At 37.6% G+C, this 21,975-nt stretch overlaps 1 protein-coding gene across 1 annotated transcript; it reads right to left on the bottom strand.

Moving 5' to 3' along the window:
* Window positions 1–1,811: 1,811 nt before the first annotated feature.
* On the bottom strand, window positions 1,812–5,907 carry LOC119777517 (uncharacterized protein C1orf232). Its single transcript, XM_038276422.1, has 4 exons — window positions 5,495–5,907; window positions 4,232–4,309; window positions 3,960–4,066; window positions 1,812–2,719 (listed from the first exon to the last, which is right to left on the bottom strand). The coding sequence occupies exons 1-4, from the start codon at window positions 5,573–5,575 to the stop codon at window positions 2,362–2,364; spliced, it is 624 nt and encodes a 207-aa protein (XP_038132350.1). The 5' UTR covers window positions 5,576–5,907; the 3' UTR covers window positions 1,812–2,361.
* Window positions 5,908–21,975: the final 16,068 nt, after the last annotated feature.

The raw sequence follows: 21,975 nt of genomic DNA, 5'->3' as shown, positions 1-21,975 counted from the left end.
CAAATCATTAGTAAAACAGCATACCAAAGACCAAGGAACTCAATAAATAGGTCAGTGACTCTAGAGAGTTTAAAGATAAAATCAAGCTGGAAGTTAAAAGCAAGGTTAGGTTATAAAACAGTAGCCCAAGCTTTAAGCAATTCCCTATAACCTATTCCAACTATAATGGAAAGATTATGGCACAATAAAACATGGCCTTACAGAAAAATTGTCAGGTCTAACAAAACCGTAATAATTGGCTGCATCTGAATAGTGTAAATCTGCAATCCCTATGAAAAAGGTTGGCCGAATAGTGCTGCCAGTAAGGAAGGAGGTAGGAAGAGGATACAATATTCCTTTCCTTGATAGTTCTTTTAGCATCCACTAAATAGGAGCTATACGGTTGCCCAGAATCCTTTGCGTGACAACTAATATAGGTGCAACCCACTTCATGAAATTTGACAAAACCACCATTTCATGACATGTACTCTGTGTCACACACTCAAATGTACACATGCGTTGGGTTTCATAATGGCGAGTTTCAGCCATTCATTACATTTGTGTAACTTGTTTCTATATTCTCATGCATGTTTGGATTCTCTCCAGGTAGTCTGGCTTCCTCCCAAAGCCCAAAAACATGACTGCTGATTGGTGTCTCTTCATTTCCCTTAGATTTGGGTGTGAATGGTTATTTGTCCTCCATGTCTCCCTGTGATGGGATGGCAGCCAGACCAGGACGTAACCTGCTTTCGCCTAAAGACTGTTGGACAATGCTGGACAACTCCTGTTTGACCTTAAAAAACAAGTGGGTATAGAAGATGGATGGATACATGAAAGTTTAGAACTGAGAGCATGTTGTGTACCGATTATATCACGCTATGAGCATGTTGTGCTTGGGCAGCAAGACAGAAACCAGACAGGGATGAAGGAATCCTGTTAAAAGCTGCAAAAGAATTAAAACCAAGGCAGAGGTTCACATTCCAGCAGAATGACACAAAACCTAAACCCGGAACTGCACTGGAAGGCTTTTAGGAGATCGCATATCAAAGGCTCTATCTGAATTCAAATCAGTAAAGATTTTTAGCCAAGGGTATCGCCATGATAGGTGATGTCTGAAAAGTGCTCTAGATAAGGAAAGAGGTGAAAAGGAGCCTCTATGCTTATTATCATAGGCCCCTCAGCATGGGAAGCTCAGAAGGGTTCAGACTAATGCAAATTGTAGGAGCTAGCTCCCGTTTCTAGCTCCTCTTCCTTCACCTTCCAGGGGAGATCAAAAGTAAGGACACCATCATCAGCAGGAAGGGAACTACAGACTGCTGTAATGAATCCAAACAGCCTTCAGTCTGAGTTCATTACAGGAGAGATTGATGCTGCTAGTCAGGTTGGGACTACAGCCTTTTGCAAAAGAACTACAAACAGAGTTTATAAAAATGTAGCAATTGGCTGAACTTTCCATTAAAAAACCCAAAACATGTGAAATTATGCACATGGTTTACTATATAAAGTTACAAACGTAATATTTTGCGAATGACGGCAGTTATCACATTTTTTAAATGAGATTTCAGAAGTTTGCGATGAAACCATATTTATTTTGTCAGACCAGAACAAATAAACAGAATAAACATACAAATCATAAAAAGAAAAAAAAACTAATAAGAACATTAGCCCCTTTTTTGGGGTCACACATTGCACATTCAGTCTCAGTCAAAGATTAGAAAAATTTAGTCAGAAATTAAGATGACATTACCAACCAACACAATTTAGTCTCATAACAAACTGACATTAAAGACTATGTCTTTATAAGTGCATAGGGGTCATATAATGGTTTAGTTAGACTTTAAGCTGTAATCCTTTTCTCTGAACAGGTTAAGTGCCCTGATCCTCTGCTAATCCAGGTATCACCGACCTTAATCTTTCAATCCAATTTCTCCTAAACGACTGATTAAGTTACATTTGCTGAAAGCAAAGAATGCCTTTTTCTCTCTTGAAATATGTAGTGGGGTGGACAATGTAACCACACAAACTCTAATGCAAAGTTTTTTTAGTTTACCTCCCTATACTGGGGCCGTCATGAAGCACTTTACAAAGTGAGAAAAAAAAAGCACAGTACACGCAAACCATTAATAAAGCGAAAAATTCATTTGCAGGATTAACATTTGAGCTTTTGTTAATATATAGACTATACTCATTTAATCTGCCTGGTACTGGTGGAGAGGTTCATTATTTGCTCTAAGACCAATGTTTGCGTCTTTAACTGTGAATCAGTTTGAGGATGTTTTCATAATGCCTTTTTACCTGAAAAACGTACTCAAATAAGATTATAACAGGATAAAGTTCAGCTAAATATGACTTGCTGTAACCTTTCTGTAATCTTTGTAGTCCTCAGTTGGTCTTATTCACCATGCCCTTGGACTTCATTTCTGCCAGTTTGCTGGTAACAAAGTTCCACTTAAAGGAGGCCTCTTCGCTGCCTCCTCCCAATGAGACATATTTAGAGAAGCTGTTGCTGCTTCCCTCATCCTTTTCTTCTGTGGTGCTCTGCTCATCCTGCTGCTCCTCCACTGCAGCCTGCATCTCCCCTTCCTCTCCTGGCTGTGCATCACCATCGCTTGCAGCAGTGGCTGCTGCCGCTGCTGTTTCGGCCTGCTTCTTTGCAGCCCAGTTGGTGGCGAAGCTATCCCAGAATCCTGTGCGCCTGTTTGGTCGAGGAGGAGGTTCTTCAGGTTTTACTGCAAGAGGGCTGAACGTTTTTTGGGGGATAGGAAAAGAAAAGGTTTTTTAAAGATGCTCATATTTTGACTTCCTTTAAAAGAATAAAGTCTCCAGACCAAAACATTGTTTCACAGCAATTTCCTAATAAGCAAGATCAAGACTTCATACACTGTGGTCCTGTCTGATTATGGAAAAACTATTTACAACATTTGTATCATTATGGATAACCCTTTTAGAAGCAGTCAGAGGGAAAATTAGATAATGAAGGAATAAGCTTTTTTTGCTATGCTTTTATAGCTAAAGTACAACTAAATAAAATAGAATCTATTTAATCAGGAGACTATGAAATACAATGCACCTCTTTAGATGGAATAATTCAGATGCTTAGATGAAATTCCAGGAGGTGGCAAAGGGGGTTCTCAGAATTCTGCCTGTGTAATGGACTGGCGCTGCATCCTATACTTGGATATTTACACATACATTTTGGTGCAGGAGATTGAAAACTCATTAAATAATTTATTCAATTTGAAAATATTCAAAGCAAAGCCGACATTCCATTCAAAAATGAGTTTCTTCCGAGTTATATCCCAAGTTATGAAGAAATCATGTTAAAACATCAGATAAAACTATATAGTTTAGAAGGGAAAAAACACTAACTTTAGCAAGAACATTATAGAAGCATTTATCCAAAGTTCATGACTATGACCTGGATGACTAAGAACTTTCACCAGCATCCAAAGTAGGAAATGTTGAATATTCAAATATTCAAGCCCCCCTGCAGAAGCTCCAATTATAGGACTAAATACATGTTGTAATGAAATGTTTATATTACAGACTGCAGGGCAAAGTGAAACTACCATTGGTGAATTAAGTGCACTACTGGTTAAATGCACAGTTTTATTTAAAACATTTTAAAACTCCTTGTTTTTCTTTGTACTATAATGAAAAAAACAAAAACTTAATCAGTAGCAGTAAAATGGTCCATATGAGACCATTTTCATATTGTCCTGAGATTTAGTGGATTGGAGACACAAAAATAGAATATGGGGAAATTAAATATCAAAGCTGCGCATGAACATGTATTAAATGATTCAGGCTTTCGTAATCAAAGGAGAGACCAAGTTCATTAGTGAGGGGCTGCACTGTTTGTTTCGATTGATTCTTCCCCAGTTGTGAATCTGATCATAACATCCATGGAACAAACCAATCCAGCTGCAATAAAAGAAAAATTGTATTTTTTTTTTTTTTAATGGCCACAATGAACTCACTGATCAGCAACTGGTGGGCTTTCAGTCTCCTCCAGGAGCTGGTGTTCATCCTCTTTGTTGAAGAGAGACGAAAATCTGTTCCAGCTTTTGGCCCCGGCGCCCTGCATCTGAACATGCAAACAAAAACCAGGTCAAATTTCAATGATGGGAAACATTAAAAAGGGAGGCTTTAATTTCATTTGCTGCCAAAAAAAAAAAAAAAAAACATCGCTGCATCATCATCACATCATGACTGATCAGTGTGGATGCTTCAGTGTTTGCCGTAGACATGCCTTTCTTGCCAGCTGAGATACAGCATTGGGTCCTTCATCCTCCTGTATTGGACCCGTATCATGTTCCCCCTCTGTGACCTGCAGCAACATTGAACAAAATTAACTTTCCAATCTCCTGTTTGTTTCTACGCTGTGGGTTTCTGGATAGACATCGTCATCTAGTGTTGACTCTAGATACTGCAAAAATGTGAGAAAAGTAATAGAATAAGTTGATGTTTGCATCCTAGATGATGGATCCAGCTACAATCTTTTTTTTTTTTTGGTCCTAACAGTAATTTTAATGAGAGCACAGGTTAAAAACATCAGCTGATGGTCCAAGCATGCCCTGAGGAGATGGCTGTTTGTCTCATACCCTGCCAGTCTTTCACTGTAAGGCCAACTAATCCGTTTGCTCAGCTCCTAGATTGGAATCAAATTTCGCTTTACTGCAGAGATCTGGGTCAGCACTGCACTTGTTCCAGTGGCAGCGATTCCTGCATAGACTCACACAGCAGCAATCGGAGATAAATGAGCATTTGTTTTATATATATATATATATATATATATATATATATATATATATATATATATATATATATATATATATATATATATATATATTCGAATCTGGCCTGTGGTTCTTTGTCGCATGTCTCTCCCCCTCTCTCCTAACCCCTTTCTTGTCAGCCTACTGACAGAAAAACGAGCCACTAGTGCCGCAAAAACTCAAAAATAAAATAAAATACTCTGTATTTAAAAATAAGATTTTGTAAAACTGCCAATAAGTTTCACAAAATCAGTTTGCTTTGTCTTTGCTGTAAGGATAGCCGTATAGTTTAGCTCCTGAAGATAAATTGGTGAGGGTTATAAAGGAAAAAAAAGGGTTAGTTATTTTTCTATGCATATCTTTATTTTTAAAGAAAAGTTCTCTTTAAGGATTGCAAACGCTTTTACAACCAGCATCCTTTACTGATGTCTAAACCTACATCTTCTTTTGATTTTAAGTAGGCCCCCATTTAAAATGGCTTAATTATACAACACTGTCAACAATAGCACCAAAATGCAGTTTTATATATCTAGATGTTTATTAGTGTTTCACGTCTCAGGACACAATTACAATAACTGGTAAGCTCTGTCTAGAAGTCCCTTTGTACGACTAACTGCAAACTGTAGCCAATCCAGCAAAGTTTTAAGAAATACAAAAGTAAAGCTAGAGACCTTATTCTTTTACATTTCTCAGATTTTCATACTTTTAATAATTTGTTTCCTGTTTGAATCCTTTACCTCTTCTGCAGTGTCCTCCTCATACTCCGGATCCAGAGTCTTCATCACTTTGCTTTTATAAATCTTCCACATTGGATTCATGTTTATGAAAAATGATGCTTTACAATGAGAGGAAACACCTGCAAAGACCTCTGACACTCCAGTTGCCCACCCTCCACAGAGTCTCCACTTCCACCTTCAGGATGTCTCAGTTGGGCCTCAGCAGACCTATATCCATGGGGGAAACTCTCAGCAGACAGCAAATACGGTAAACTTGTTCAGAGGTCAGGTTGACGTGTTTTCATGCTACACCTTTGATGGGATTTTGTCCGTTTCTTCAAGGCAACCCCATCAGTAGCAGCTGTCGCCCAGACACGGTGTCCGCACAGGTAAAACTAGGAAATCCTTCTGCAGGTGCATTAAAGAAAATAACAAGTGTGTATGCACACGCACTAGCATTCGTCAGAGTTCATTATACCTGCCTCGGTTACTTGGAAACAGGTGTAGATTTCCTCATTTATATTTTAGAGGGTTTCTTTTTGCTGAGCCAGAGCTCCATTGTCTGCCAGCTTTGGTAGGATGACTCCTGGGTGCAGAAAAGTGCATTACTGACATGACTGTTAGAAAAAAACAGCATGAAATGTTCCTTCACACCTTATTTTAATGTGGAGAATTAACCTCTGATGGGAAACATTTAAAATATGAAGCAGATTTTTTCTAATTTTTTTTCATATTTACCAATCAATATCGTCCAAATAATTCTCAGTTTATTCTTGCAAACTTTTACAGCTTGTTTCTGTTACCTGGCCACTTCCTTATCATCCTCCTCTCAGCTCTCATTGGTCAGCATTGTAACACCTATCAGATCCAGGTGTGCAGAAAGTTTTTTTTTTTTTTAACTCTGACAAACCTGAGATGGCTATCTGCTGTTGTTAGGTAAAGATGCAGAAAGCTTTGATGGCTGATTGGATTTCACCAGAACCACTGAATGTTTTTTTTTATGTTGCGACATAATTCATTCAAATAATTTTAACTTTAAATAAACATAATTGTTGCTTTTAGAGTGCTTAAAAACTAATTCAGTGAAGCCCCTGATGCATAATGAAAGAAGAGACTGATTATAATCTTGGTTATATGTTAGTGAAACTCTATCTCACATGTTCTGTAGCTGTCCTGTTCCTGGTTTTGATGACTAACAGGGATAAAGCTGTAAAGTCAGACAGATCCATCATATCCACATGAATTTTACATGCAAGTGTGTAAAGAGCACAAAAACTTGAACACATTAGTTTCTGCTGGTTATTTGAAGGGAAGCCAGTATGTGTGTGTGGATAGTGCTTCTCAGGTTTCACTCTGCAAATAAAGCTCTCACCCAGCAATTTATCAGAGCCGACTGCCTTGGTGGGTCAGTGGATGGCCTACTTATCATTTTAGGGAATTTATTAAGAAAAGCAAATGTGCTTTGAAGTATTAATACATAGAAAATATTTTCATAAGAGTCATCTCAACATCTCATGAGCCTGTATCTGTAAATTAATGCTGGCTGCTGTCTGTTTGTGAAAAGGACCTACAGAATCATCATTAAAGTTTATTGGACTACTAACCAGCCCACCACCACTGCTGCTACTATAAAACAAGCCTGTGCTTTTTTCATCCAGTCAGAGGTCAACATGTCTGCTGCAGAGGAAAATCCAGTGACAGTTCATCTTTCAACTGAATGCCTACATCTAAATTATAAATAATTTATTATGGGGAAAAATACTATTTAAGATGTCTGTGGTTTTTAATAAATGTTTCAAATTGAGCTTTTGAAAACTCAGCCTAGATACAAAGTAACAGACAAAATGTCCTTAAAATAATCTATGCATACTAAAAAGTAATTATGAATAGCTAAAATGTTGTTATGCCCTTTTCTGTTTTACGTATATAACTTCAAGATTATATTAGACTCTATAGAAAAATCTATGGAGAAAGAGGTTGCTTTCTTTCACTCAAAAGTCAATGGTCTTTCTGCAGCTCCCTTAGAGCGCTCCTCTGATGTATGCCCACAGCTCGCCTAGATTTTAAGATTTGAAAAAAACAAAAACTTTAAATTGTATTTCACATATAATGAGAGATGCAGAATTCAAGGTCAAACCAAACTAAGGAGGGAAAACTTTGACCAATCATAAACCTCTGTTACCTTTTTGCATAAATTTACACATTCCAAGGGAAAGGATTGAATAGAATAGAAATGAATTGAATATAAACACCCTTTGTTGTCCCTTGGTATGGCCTTTCTAGTATACCAGCATCAATGTGACAGATAGGAAAGCCTGCAAATTGACATAAAGGTCAAATATAATGCTTAAAAGTCATATAGTGCTTACATTAAGGAACTATTTTTTTATTTAGCTTTCTGGAGTTCACACACCTGCCATCTAACAAATCTGCAGATTATTCAAACATACAGATTTAGTCTATGGGTTTTTTTTTCACCTGATGCCTAATCCATGTACAGTGGCTCAACAATTAAAACCTCCTGCCTTTTAGTTACATTCTAAATAATCTACTGATTTTGAGTTCTAGTGTGCGTTATTTGATCAGTGTTGTTGGTTTGTTTGTGTATAAAATAGGAAATGGTAACTGATGATTATATCAATTTTAGGGCTGCAACTAACGAGTATTTTGCTAATCGAATAATCTGTTGATTCTTTTTACAATTATTTGATTAATAATCGGATAGGAAATGGTTCCTTAAAGAACAACAAATTTATACCAAGTGAAACTATAACTATGGCCTTTGAGGATACAAAGGGCACATTCAACATAAAAAAATTTTTTTTTTTTATTTTAAGTGTAAAATGTTTGTATGATTGCTATGAGTGGATTTCTCTTTCAGCTAAAGGCATGTTTTAATGTCTTTACTCTAGTTGACAATTAATCAATTACTAAATTTGTTGATGATTATTTCAATAATCGATTAATCTGATTGATAGTTTCAGCCCTGATTTATTTAATTACCTTCCACCTCCTTTCCATTTCAGATTAAGCGCGGGCAGACACATAGTGCCAAAAGATGGCTCTAGAGTTCTCTGAAACATTTGGTATGCTGCTAAAACAGGAAACAATAATTGTTTTATTTGCTCATAGTTTCATGGCTCATTAGTTTTGAAGTCAGTTTTTATAATAGTATTTATATATAACAACCAGTATTTACAGAATCGAAATTCAAATTCTTCAAAACTTGATTTTCTTTAATTATCATAACTTAATTTAACTTTCATTTAGTCATTATGTTGTCATGTTAAAATCTTTTTTTTTTTCATTGCTTTTGGATTTTTTTATTTACAATGTTATCTTTAATGGGCTCCTCAAAACAAATAACTCCAGTAGACACAATCTTGACATAAAAAACTTTTGAGGAAAGTTATTAAGAATAATAGTTACCGTACTTTGTTTTATTTCAAACTAAAGAAAAACTAAGCTATTTTTAAAATATCAAAGTGTGTTACTCCTCTTTAGACCAGAAGGTGGCGACAGTGAAACACCCTCTTCCACTGGAGTGTTGCTGAAGAGATATGGAACAGAATGTACAAAACATTTAACAAACATTTCCTTTCCACAGGGTCAGTGATCCACAGCTCAAAATAATCAAACATATTAAAAAATGCTAATATCTGTCTTAGAGTAGATGTTTTAACATCATGGGATTGAATTACTCGTATTGCAGTTGTTATGGTAAACTTCCTTCCAAGGTGCAAGAGACAATAGGGGGTCAAGAAGGAGACTTGGACAAAACTATATCTAAAAATCAAGCAGCTAAATTTCAATTTTGTAAAGCAGACTGATTTCCAAAGCCTTTAAGCACTGAAAACTTCTCATTGTCATTAAATGGAATAGAGCGGCTGCAGATATAACAAGAGAGTCAATCTGGGGATCTCTGCTAAACAACTTTCAGCAAAGTAAATCTCAGAACAAACCTTAGGCCAAAAAAGGTTGAATTATCACCGGAATATTTGTAAAAATATAGAAAACAAGATCATAATACAGTTTGGAGTGTTACATGAGAAACAATATCTTTTTGCTTTTTTTGATGAAACTGCAGGAAAAAAGGAAAAATTTTTTTTTTACATTAATAAACATCATTTTATACATCTTAAGACAGCATTTTTTTGTGTTTTAAAGTATATTAACCTTATAATAAGGTAAAGGAAACTGCAAGCGAGCAAAGAGCATTAAATTTCTACATAAAATATTGCTGGATGTTTTTCAAAAGTTTGTTCTATGTTTGAATTTTCCTTTCCAGGAACTTTTTTTTTTTCTGCAATCACAGTTACAAACATTTTTGGCTATATCTCTACAAAAATTGCACATCTAGAAAACGGTAATTTTTGCTAATTCCCTTTCTTTGTCAAATAATCAGAGAGTAGATTTTAAAGACAGCAAGCCTGAACAGATAATGACAAGTATTGCAACACATTCAGGATTAGAATAATGTCTGAACTTTGTTTAGGTAGAATGGATAGGCGGATGAACTGAGCTAAATACAGGGCAGCAAGACAACAACCCAAGCATGCAGCCATATTTTAGTGTTTCCATAAGACAGAATCAGCTATCTGATAAAAAATTGTGAAATCACAGCACAAAGGACCAATCACTATGATTGCAGATCTATAGGAATAAATGTAGACTTATACCAAGGGACATGTAACCAAATACTAATGTTGCTGTATGTATATTTTTGACCCTGCAGATTTGGTGACATTTTCAGCAGACCCATAATAAATTTATGAAAGAACCAAATTTTATGACTGTTTTTTGTGACAAACATGTATGTGTTCCGATCACTCTATCACAGAAAAATAAGAGTTGTAGAACTTATTGAAGACTCAAGACAGTCATAACACTATGATTTTTTACAAGTGTAGGTACACTTTTGACCACAACTGTATGACCCTCCTGGACTCTTAATTTAAAGTTAAAAACAGATGTCATTACAAATGTGAGAAGATGCAAACCCTAGTAGAAGAATAGAATACAAGTCATTTTCTATTTGAATCTTTACAGCATTTAATTGGATAAATTTATGCTGGTCCATATAACTGCCTTGCTTGCTGTATCTGGTCTACTCCCCTCGCCATGCCCATATCCACTAACATTCCTATAACCGCCTCATACAAGAGCTTGTTGTTGACCTCCCTGCTGTGACTTGGAAAGGATCATAAAATGTCAACTATGTGTTTGTCGAGGGAGGATTTAAACTCTAACAGAGCTGATGCATTACTCTTTGAATGTTCCACACTGAAATAGATATGAATGTAAAGACACATGCGTCTGAGAACACGAAGACAAGATGAGATATGCATTTAAAGGGTAAAGGGACGCAAAAGGGACCCCACCATGCTTTACTCCAAGGATGGAACTAGGTATCAAAAATATCTCCCTCATGACCCAGAATATTAGGTTACAATGAAGATTTTTCTGTTTTAAACTGAAGGTTCTGATGGATTTACTGATGCAGGGAACCGTAAGTAAACAGGCTGGGTCTTAGAGAAAAGCTACTGTAGAACATCTAATTTGATATAATCTTTGAAAGCCAAATCCCTAAAAACATGAAGACCGAGAGGTGTAAATGCACTGCAAATAAAAAAAAATGACTGCCAAGATAAGAATGAGATTAGCCAACACCAAAGATAAAATTAAACACAAACACATGCTAAGGGGAAACTGTTTCAAAAGGGAAATGCTTTAATTACAGAAAACAGGGCAATGCCAAGTGCAAACACACTGCAAATACAAAACGCACTGCAAACCCATAAATCAACATTCAGAAATATGTAAAGTAAAAATGCAAAAAGACCTACATCTAAATAAAAGCTGCAAACTAGCGCCACATAACAGAAGTGCTTCAGACCCGTAACGAAAGATGATTACCATCCCAAATGAGAAACGGGGTCTGATTTATCAAGCTTGTGCAAACTTTATTTTCACTTTACAAAAAGATAAATAATGATAGATTAAGGTCGCCATAGGCATCAAATATGGCAGTGTGATTCGTGCGCCCATGTCTTAACGAAACATAGTGAAACTTGAGGAACTGTTAAACAAATAAAAAAGACCTGTTAACAGTTTAAATGCTTCATCAAAGTGAGAGCCGTGTTTAAATATTTCTTTACCATCACATTACTACCGCCAATGATAACAGGGCTGGTCATGCCACAGACTAATCTCATATTAGATTATTCCAATTGCAGACTTTTTCCTAACTACAACTTCTTACAGATTCAGTTTTTTTATTAATTTCTACCTTTCAAATCTATTGCAATAAAGGTTGTGCCTGCCATTGGACATTATTTTTACATAAACATACCGGTACAAGTAGTTATGCTGTAGTTCTGGTCTTCATGGCCATCTGTTTTTTAAAGGAATGCAGTTTTATGCATAAGTCTCAGATAGGCAAATGTTCTTACATTTTAGTTGGAGCCTCTATAAAGCTAAAATAACAGTGCTATAACTTTTAAAACAGTTTCCCAAAAACGTTTTAAATTGTGATCATGAAAAGGAAGCAGTTTTGAAGTCACTGTTTAGCTTAAACCTGATAAAATGAATGAGCTACTCTCCTGCAACTTTTATAAATAAGATGAATTCTTGTTTCAACAAACATGAATAAAAAAGAATGGCTATTTAACAGGCCTCTGCAGAACTTGATAAAAGCTAAAAGGACTAAAGGATTAAAGGACTGTTTAGTCGTTTGAATCAGGTGTTTTGGAGCAGGGATTCATTTAAAAGAGGACAAATCTGCTCTTGGACTGTAGATTGAGACCCCTGTTCATAAGGACTCATTTTAAAGAACTTACTCCATTTTCTGAGCAATGTTTTTCCTGTTAGACCAACGGGCCTGTAGGGCATAAAAGGGGAGTGACAACGGTTGCACTCAGCTTTCCATTTCTTTACAGGATCAACAATAGTAAAAATCGTTATATGAGGACACACTCCCACCTAAAGTCAATTTAGTAACCGCTTAACCTAATAAGCACACCTTTTGGACTGTGGGAAAGAGCAAGGGGATACTGGAAAAAAAATGCACCCAAAAAGTTAATTGGTGAGATCAGTAATGCCAGGACTATTCATCTAGGGTAGTGGCGTGGTTAGGGAATAGAGCTTGGAGTCCTGAGGTTCTGAGTTTGAGCCCCACTCCAACAGACTGCCACTCTGAGTCTCTGAGCAAGACCCTTAATCCCACACTGCTCCCTGGGCATGACCTGATGGCAGCCCACTGCTCCGCAAGGAGATGGGTTAAATGCAGAGGTACATTTCTCCTATGTGAATTCAATAAAGTTCAATTAGTATTATTAGTAGTACTATATTATATGAATTGTACAGAGTTCAAAGTTTTCAGATATAAATGCCACTGGATAGGTTGGACAGGGAATTTGTGCATTCTGTCTCCATTTATCTCTACTACCCAAAAAACTAACTATAACTACTGAGTAAAAAAAAAAAAAAAAAAAAAAAAAAACATGCTGTGGTTTAGAGATACTTTTTTTTAAAGGTTTGGTATCGACCCTATAAACATGTGTTGTCAAACAGCAGTGCATAAACGCCAGATAAAAGGTTTTGTTTATGCAAAGGAAACAAGGCAAACTGTAAACTGAGTACTTTGGAAAGGTGTGGCAAGCGCCTTTAATTCAAACGAAAATGAAGATGATGGAAAAAAGTAGAGAGGATATCGCTGAAGCAGCTTGGTTCTGATCACTCACAGTCATCTGAAAAGATCAAAATCACATCTTAAGCATGGAAAAAATGAAGGAAGGAAACAAACAAACAAAGGACAACAAACACACATGTTCTTGTGTCACTAAGCATGAATCCATTTTGGTGGCATTACTATTACATAATCTTTTGCATTCACATATTTTTCCATGTTGCTTCATGTTCAATAGGGCTCTATTGTACTTCGGTTACAATATACGGTTACCGCACTATTCTATCATGCCAGCAATTGCGTAACATATAAAATCGCTCCTCCTTCCTTTCAAAGCAGGATTTTACCGTTGTCATGTTTCCATCATCAAACTGGCTTGAGGCTAATTTTTTCCAAAGGAACTAATAAAGTTTCAAGTGCCGACTTTTTTTTTATTAACTGCATGAAAGAACAGATATAACTGGATGGGGCATATGAATAAAAGCGAACTTTAATTAACTTTATTTTCTGTCAGCTCTTCAAAGTTCAGTCTAATTAGCCTCCTCCTACAAGGAGTCATTAGAGACAATAATCGTTTTCAGTGCATGATAATGGAAAATGAAGCAATGCATGCTATGTTAAATGGAACATAACATTGTGCAACTGATCAGTACGTTTCTATTTTCCACCATAGTGTTTTGTTTACAGATCTACTTTTAGTCACAGCAGAGTCTTGGAACATGTGCCCATGCAAGAATAGTCCTCATGTTGCGAAGCATTGCTGCTATGTGGAGGAACATTTGGCAATGCAACACAATTGTTTTATTTTAGAAAGAGGTGTCAGGAGTTGGCAAGTATGATTTTACTTGTTTTTTAAATGCACCAGGTAGTTTGTATGAACAGTTACTTGTGTAAAACAATGAAAGGTGACTGTTTCTTTGCAGCATCAGTGTTTTCAAGTCTCATCTTCAAGTCCCAAACCAGTACTTTAAATTCTATAAGCAGCACTTTTCTTCCTCCAACTGTAAAACCTGTTCAAACCGGCTGAGAAGTGATTAAATCCAGGTTTGCACAAAGCAGCTGGAGGCGCTTCCCCAACCACAAGACCACTTTGCTCAAAAGGGTTTGAAAGTTTGGAGTCAAGAGGAAAATACACATGCAGTCACACAGTAGAGATAACAAAAAAACATACAATAAAATACAGCTGTGCAGAAATTAACTCTCTCATTACAATGCTTATATTCTGACAGTTAGAGAACCGCAGGCGTAATGTATTATAAAATACATTCAGCAGGTTCAGTAGTGGAAGTTTAGATATAAAGAAGTTATACTAGTTGCGAAATAAGCAGTTTGTGGGAAAGTTATGCATTAAATCATTTTGTTTTGAAGCTGAATCTTAATCTGCTGTAATTTGGTAACCTATGATTCTCGCATCTAGTTTCTCTCCATGTAAAAATACCAAAATGTTGTAAGGATTTTACACAATGGATCTTTGACAGACAAATCTGCCTGAAAGCAGCTTCTTCAGAAAACTTAGAGCAGCGACTGTTAAAACAGACGCTAGACCCTCACATGACAGGAAAAACCTTCATCACTCCTTCAGCTGTGCAGGCTCACTTTATAACTTTACTAAACATGTGAGCTGCCTCCCATTTCACCACCACTTCTGAAGATGTAACCCTAATACTGACAGCTTCTCCCACCAATGAGGAGCTAGTTTTGTTTGGAAGATATTTCTCAGGACTGCAGAGGTCGTAAATTTTCTCATGATGAGTGAACCCACCCGTTCCAACGGCGTAGAGCCACTAAGGTTACGAACTTCATCCCCATGAATCCCCACGTGTCTCTGCTCTCCAGTATCTACTCACACCTGCTTTTGCCTGTTTGATCCAAAATTAACCTTCACTGGCCTGATTTGCCTCTGTAAACAGCCAGCGGAGACTCCTGCCAAGGAAAGATTAGATGAAAGGATTCAAATGGCCCAAGAGATGATATGAGAGGATTAGAAACTAAGGGCTATCATTCAGCTCAGGATTCTCTTTTTAGCAGCTTATGTGTGGAACACTTGATCGGCAACATGGTGCAACTGGAACTTTATCATGTGCTATGTGAGGCAGCCATGACGGAAAAGGAAATAGGGAAAAGGGTGCTGAAAGAGGTAGTGGTAAACAGAGCAGGGCAATTGTTTGGATCCGATCAACATGTCAGGCTGCCTTCCAGGCATCTGTTTAATGTAAGCCAAGTTTAAAGAAGTGTTTTTGAACTTGATGTGTGCACTCAAAACAAAATCCAGCTTGAAAACACACATAATATCAAAACAGTGCAGATATTAGCAGGTAGCATGTAAAAAATCCATTATTAACATGGGACTTAATCTTACCCTACCTTTAGACAGCAGACTGACTTGTCATTGAGAACCTACTTGTCCAATGGATAAGTAATACCACCTATTAGTTTTCACCTCAGATACAATGATGTGATAAACTGGTGTTAAATCCCTTAGCAGCCTGCAATTATTAAGGCAGACATGGATTATAAACCTAAAAAAGATTAAAGTGAAAAAGTGGCTTTAAAATAAGAAACAATAAAAATGTAAACATGTATGTATTAATTATGAAGCCAAGTGATTTTTGATGTAATCAAAAGAGCAAATAGAGTCCACCTGTGTGAGATTTAATGTCTGTGTAAAAACAAACTTTTCTGCAAAGGTTTTACAGGTTTGTTACAGAATTAGTTTTAAAAGAAACATAATGAAGAGCAGGGACCACAAATAACATATTACAGACCACTGGAATTATCTACTGACTACCTGATGAAAGAAAGCCAAAGAAAATATTGTTTAAATATCATCAAAATGTGGGATAATGTGACCTTATCAAAGGGATTAAAATTAAACCTTGACCTGGTGACCAAACATTATAGTTGGTTGTAAAAAACACTACATTTCCTCTGGATACACCATCTCCATGTTGGCGCATGGTGGTGGCAGCATAATACCACAGAGAGGCTTTTTTTCAGCTCAAATGGAAGCTGTTCAAGGTTAATAGAGTTGCATAAAGCTAAATAAGCTCTTGTCCACATTATGTCTTGATGCATCCAACCAGTCTGCTGCCAACGAGACGTGGTGGACGCTGCCCAGAGTCCCAAATGCTGATGGAAAGGCAGGATAATCCAGAGGACAAAGCCGGAGTCCAGGACGTACTCTGGAGTCCGGGCCAGGAGATGAGAGATCTGAAGAGGTACCAAAGGGAAATCCAGGAGGGTGTCAGGAATCAGTTCCAGGCTCGGTACACAGGCAGAATCCAGCAGGAGTCCGAGTAAAGGTCAGGCAAACAGATCAGAATGGGGACAGGCAGGCTAAGAGTTCCAGGGGCAGAACAGGTCAGGATCAGGCTATCAGCATTACTAAGATACGGTTGAAAACTTTTATCAAGGATTTGAATACTCTGGCACTGATTACTAATAGAAGACAGGTTAAATAGAGGTAGGAGCAGGTGGATCAGATGAGAGGTAATGAGAAACTGGGCGGAGCTAGGCAGGTGAATGGAATAAGTAATCAAGCAAGTCATCAGGGCCAAGATCATGACATGATCAGCCATGTGAGGCAAAACTCCACTATGTCAGAGCTGATTCGAAAAAAGCTTTTCCATCCCCTGTTTTGGAATGAACCCTTTTCAGAAAAGCCTCTTTTTAATTTTTTTTTTATTTTGCTACGTCTATCAAGGTATTCTGAAACAATACTTCAAAAGGTGCAATAGAAAAAGCTGATGGAAGTGCACCAACAGTATGGTGACAATGTAAATAATTCAAGAGGCTAATATGGTATATAATTTATATACATAAAGGTATAATGAGCTAGAAAGCAATATTTCTAACAACAATTCGCTCATTTTTGTTTTTGGTAACTATGTCAGAGGTAAACATGAGGAGTAACTTGTAATTTTAGACTTACCAAAGTTTTGGAGGTATCCAAACTATGGGAAGTCTGTAAGCAAGTCATAGTGACTTACAATGGTGATCCCTTAATATGGGAGCAGCTAAAACGACACAAACAAATTACAAGTTAAGTTTAAATCTTGGCTTTTCAAATTATGAAACGATTAAGTAACATTTTAAGTAACATTTTCTAAAACTTTTAATGACAGACTTAATTCTTTGTGGGGGACAAAAGAGAAATTAAATAGCAAAGAGTGAGAGCCTATAATTCCCAGACCACTGTCTATTTCCAGCTCTGGCTCCCACAGCCGCTGGTGTTTTTAAAGCATTCCCAAGCAGTCGAGTCAGGAAATCAGAGTCTGAGCTCTGTTTGTACAGTGGCTGAATGAAAGCTGTGCCCATCAAAACCATGAGGGGATTAAAACAACAACATCAGGAAGTGGATCGCAATTAACAAAAGGAGCTGTCTGAATCTGACTGAATGCCTTCAAAACGAGAGTTTAAACATCCAGGAAGAGCTTTCCCATTTGATGCTATGCTGTTTGTTGAACCTGCTCAAATGTTTATTTACTCAATCGGAAACAAATGTAAAAGCTGTTTTTATTTTTTTTTGTTTCAAGATATTTTAAACATACAGCGTTTGATCTATTTGTCATCATTAAATTGTTAACATGTTACTGTTTTATACTAAGACCATTAATGTTAAGAGGGAAACAATAAATGGGAAGTAATTATATGCCAGACCAAAAAGAAGAAATGATTTCATGGAGATGAAACTCAGCTTAAACAACCTCTGAAGCTTTCAAACAAACTTTAGAAATCATTATTATTAAACTTCCTATGGGTAGGTCACATCAATACTATAATATCCTGGAATGAATCTAGATTCAGTTATATCAACTTAAACTGTTCTGGCGTAGGCATCCATCTGCGACATGAGACCTGAACTTCATAAGACGACACCTACAGGAAAAAAAATAAAAAATTAAGAAAAACAGCACTCCAATGGTGGAGCTATTTCATCCCGAAATCAGGGCTCTGAAACCAGCTGCTTGAGAGACGCTGGACTGTCGTCTCTCCCCCTCGCTCAGTTGGATTTTAACCCCAGAAGGGTAGGGGAGAGGTCTTTGTCTGCTGCCTCGGCCTACGGGCCAGAGAGAGCTGAGCAACGAAGCCAAGCTCTTAATCTACATGTCTGTCTACATTTCTACCCTCACTATGGTTATTCAATCCGGATTATGTCCTAAAGTATGGTATCCTGGACACAAGTGGTTGAAATGAGTTTTCTCTAAAGGGTAAATCTCCCTTAAAGCTACAGTGTGTAATTTTTAGCGACATCTAATGTCCAGACTGCAGACCGCAGCAACATGAACATCTCCCCCCCACCGCTTCTCCCCCCCAACAGTACGGCGAGCGTTACGGGACAAAATGTCTTCCACGACGTCCGCATCACCTACCTTCTCAAGTGATGAGGTTTGTTTACATAGATAATTTTACAGATAGTATTCTCAGGCATAATACTGCCATCTATTGTTCAGTACCGTCTCAGTTCATCTCTCTCAACTTGCCGTAGTTACTTTCGAGCGTAATGGGCGATCTCGCAATCGCTAGTTTGTTGGCTCTGCGCTGCCATAGCGCAAAGATGTCTGCCTCCATGGCTGCGAGACCCGCTCCTAAGTTATTATAAATAACGAATTCTAACGCAACACAAATATTAAGGTTAAGAGGCTGAGCTCGTAGATGATGATAAATAACATAGTTATGTATAATATATTACATTTCTGACTGTATATCCCTGTAATTATTACACACTGTAGCTTTAAAGATAGAGTGAGGAGCTATGCCTTCCAGGAGAGACTCATAGAGCCACTTCTCCTCCACATTGAGAGGAGAACCAGAGGTGGCTGGGAAATCGTAATCAGATGTTCCCAGGAAGCTTCCCTCAGGAGGTGTTCCCGGCACGTTCCATCGGGAGGAATACCAGGGGATGAACCAGGACACCCTGGAGGGACTATGGCTCTGGGTTGGCCTGGTAGCGCCTCAAGCTTTCCTCAGCAGTGCTGGAGAAGGTGTCTGGGCAGAGGGAGATCTGGGAGTCTCTGCTGACCCTGTGACCCAGTCCTGGATAAGCAGAAGAAGACGACATCACTCAACCTCTGATCTGCAAAATATATAGTACATAAAAACGAAGAAGAAGTCATTTTGTTAACAGTTTATAGCCACTGGCAACCAAGTTTCATTTTTTTGGCAGAAGTTACTTATATAGACTTTGTAGTTTGAGAAGTCCTTATGCCATTCTCTTAAATGGGGTCATAAAATGGAAAACCAAGGTCACATTGTCATAGATGAATAAAGATAGTTCAGTGGGTGAAATGGACATACAGAGAAGTTCAAACCCCATCAACACCTCCTTTCTCTGCAAATCTCACAATTCTAAACTTCCACCATAAAACAGCGAATCCAAACGAAGCCCCAAATTGACGTCAATTTGGGGATGTTGCCTTATTTGGTTCTGGCCTGTACTTTTGTCAAGCCCCGAAATTGACATACAGACCAGCCCGCTGGTTCACGGCCTGAGAGAAAGAATAGAGGTAGATGTAAGACACCAGGTTAGCTGTTTAGCCTTTAAACACCCTATTCAGAGACCTTAAGGACCAAATACCCTATAGAGTCATTCTACGACCCCTTTAAACAAAGCTTTCAGAAGCCTTTGAAAGAAAGACATTTCCCAAGAAGACCCAAGTCACATTTCACCAACATCCTCCACCATACTATATATAGTATACTATACTATATTGGTCTAATACATTATACACATTTTCACATATCCTGCTCTAATTCTAAGCCTGGTTGATTTATCCAATAATTATTTATTTAGATGAGGCTGGATGACATCATCAAAAAGTCATTATGAGGGAAAAAACCCTAACCCTAACTCTCTGTTGGGACAAAAATGCTCTTAGATTCAGAGATAAGCAGCTTTGCGGTTAATCCAGGCAAAAGGAAAGCCAGAGGGAGAAAAAAAACAGATTAAGTGCTCCACCACACTGACATTTCAGAAACATCTTTGTTTATTTTTAATAAAAAGGCAACATTATAAAGTAAAGTGAAGATTATTTTCAATATCTGTCTGTTAGCTATTAGTTTGGTTTTTAGTGAAGGAAATCTGGTTGTTGATGTGCCGCAGGGCGGGAATGTCTAGGATCTGAGAGACACTGTGTTCTCTGCAGTCTGCATGTGTGATGACCGCCACAGCAGCGTCTCCCCATATGAAAACTTACCCAAAATGACCCATCCCCCCCCAACCCCCGCCCCCAAACCCAACCAGCAACATGCCCCAGCCTGGCACGTGCACACTACCATCTTCTCAGCATGACTCCAGCAGGGCATGTTACAATGTGACCTGGTAAGGTCAACGCACATCTCACAGCAAATATGTGTTTTCATAATAAAAAAATGCCCGAAATGGACGATTAATACTCCACTTTTCTAGTAATTTTAGTTATCCTTGCCTTTCAATTTCCATGGGGTATAAACATGGCATATCAGAGACAACCTTTTATTTCAAACACTTATCAAAATGGGTAAGATAAGAGAACACAGAACTAAAGTAAGGCAGATAGATGTGCTCAGTTGGAGAAATTCATCTAAATTTCGTATCTAGAGGTCACCAGGTCCTTATAACCACAATTTGAGATCAGTGTCTAAAAACCAAATCATGTTGAGCACTGACGCTAAATAAATCGTATTTTTCTATCAACAGATAATAAAAGAGGGTTTATAAATGTGGCAAGTTACACAACAGAGGGCCCGGGGCGGGATTTAAATCAGAGTGACAGAATCCCACACTGTCACATATAAATACTCCAAAAGGGAATTTATGCTACAAGGTTTTACCTGAGATTAGGCTTGTTTGCCAATAAATGTGATTAGAAACACAGATACTCGGAGGGATAAATGACAGTCTTTATTTTTTAAATCAGTAACAAATCAAATTATTCAGTACCTCTTGATACAAAAGTAATTCATAAACATTTTACTCATTATGAATACAATTAATTTGACTGTAACAAAGAAATTCCAATTCCAAATAGAGTAACCCTCAGTTTGTTGGGGCTAACTGCGAATTTGTTCGACATGTTCATCAACTAACGTCACTAAATATTTATTCAGCAGCAGCAGCTTTTCAGTCTGGTTTCAGTCGTTTGGGGGCTTCAATTCACCAAACTATTCAGTCAAACCTTGGTCTGCTTTTCAAAGATGTACAGAAATGTCCTACTCTGAGAGGTTTTCTATGTTTTGCAAATATAGGGACACTAAATAGAAAAGTTTTAAAAATCAAAATGCTCGTTGTACCCACTCTCCACACCAATGACCTTATCCGCATCCCTTTGTCTCTCCGGCTCAGAACCAGGGCGATTATTGTGACGCATCAGTGGTCAACCAATGATCGCTCTTCCTTTGGTCTTGTGTCCTCATGCTAGCATCACGTAGATGGCAAAGTAAGATTTTTACCCAGTTACATGAGAGATAGAAAGCGACAGGGAGGGGCTTGTGGCATGGGCAGAGGGATAGGGGGTCACGTGGCACCCAAAGAGAACTCAGAGTGTCACAGAGCATCACATCAGCCTCGAGCAGTCATGCAAACACTGTAAAACTCCACGCCCTGCAAGAGAAAGAGGAGAACATGCAGAATATTTGCTGCAAATCTCAGTTGAATTTCTTTGCATGAGTTGGAGGTTTTGGTAATAATCATGAAGTTTTCAAAAAAAAAAAAAAAAAAAAATCTACCATGAAATCAAAACAAAAACAAGCAGATCTGCCTTCTATTTTGGTGTTCTTATACAACCTAACATGTTATATTCTCTGCAAAAACCCCATTTACTAATTGCCCTATAAA

Source organism: Cyprinodon tularosa, unplaced genomic scaffold, assembly GCF_016077235.1.
Source record: "Cyprinodon tularosa strain WSP-4 unplaced genomic scaffold, ASM1607723v1 ctg124, whole genome shotgun sequence".
NCBI classification, from domain to species: domain Eukaryota; kingdom Metazoa; phylum Chordata; class Actinopteri; order Cyprinodontiformes; family Cyprinodontidae; genus Cyprinodon; species Cyprinodon tularosa.
The sequence above is the reverse complement of the archived record's forward strand: the minus strand, read 5'-3'. Positions and strand labels throughout refer to the sequence as shown.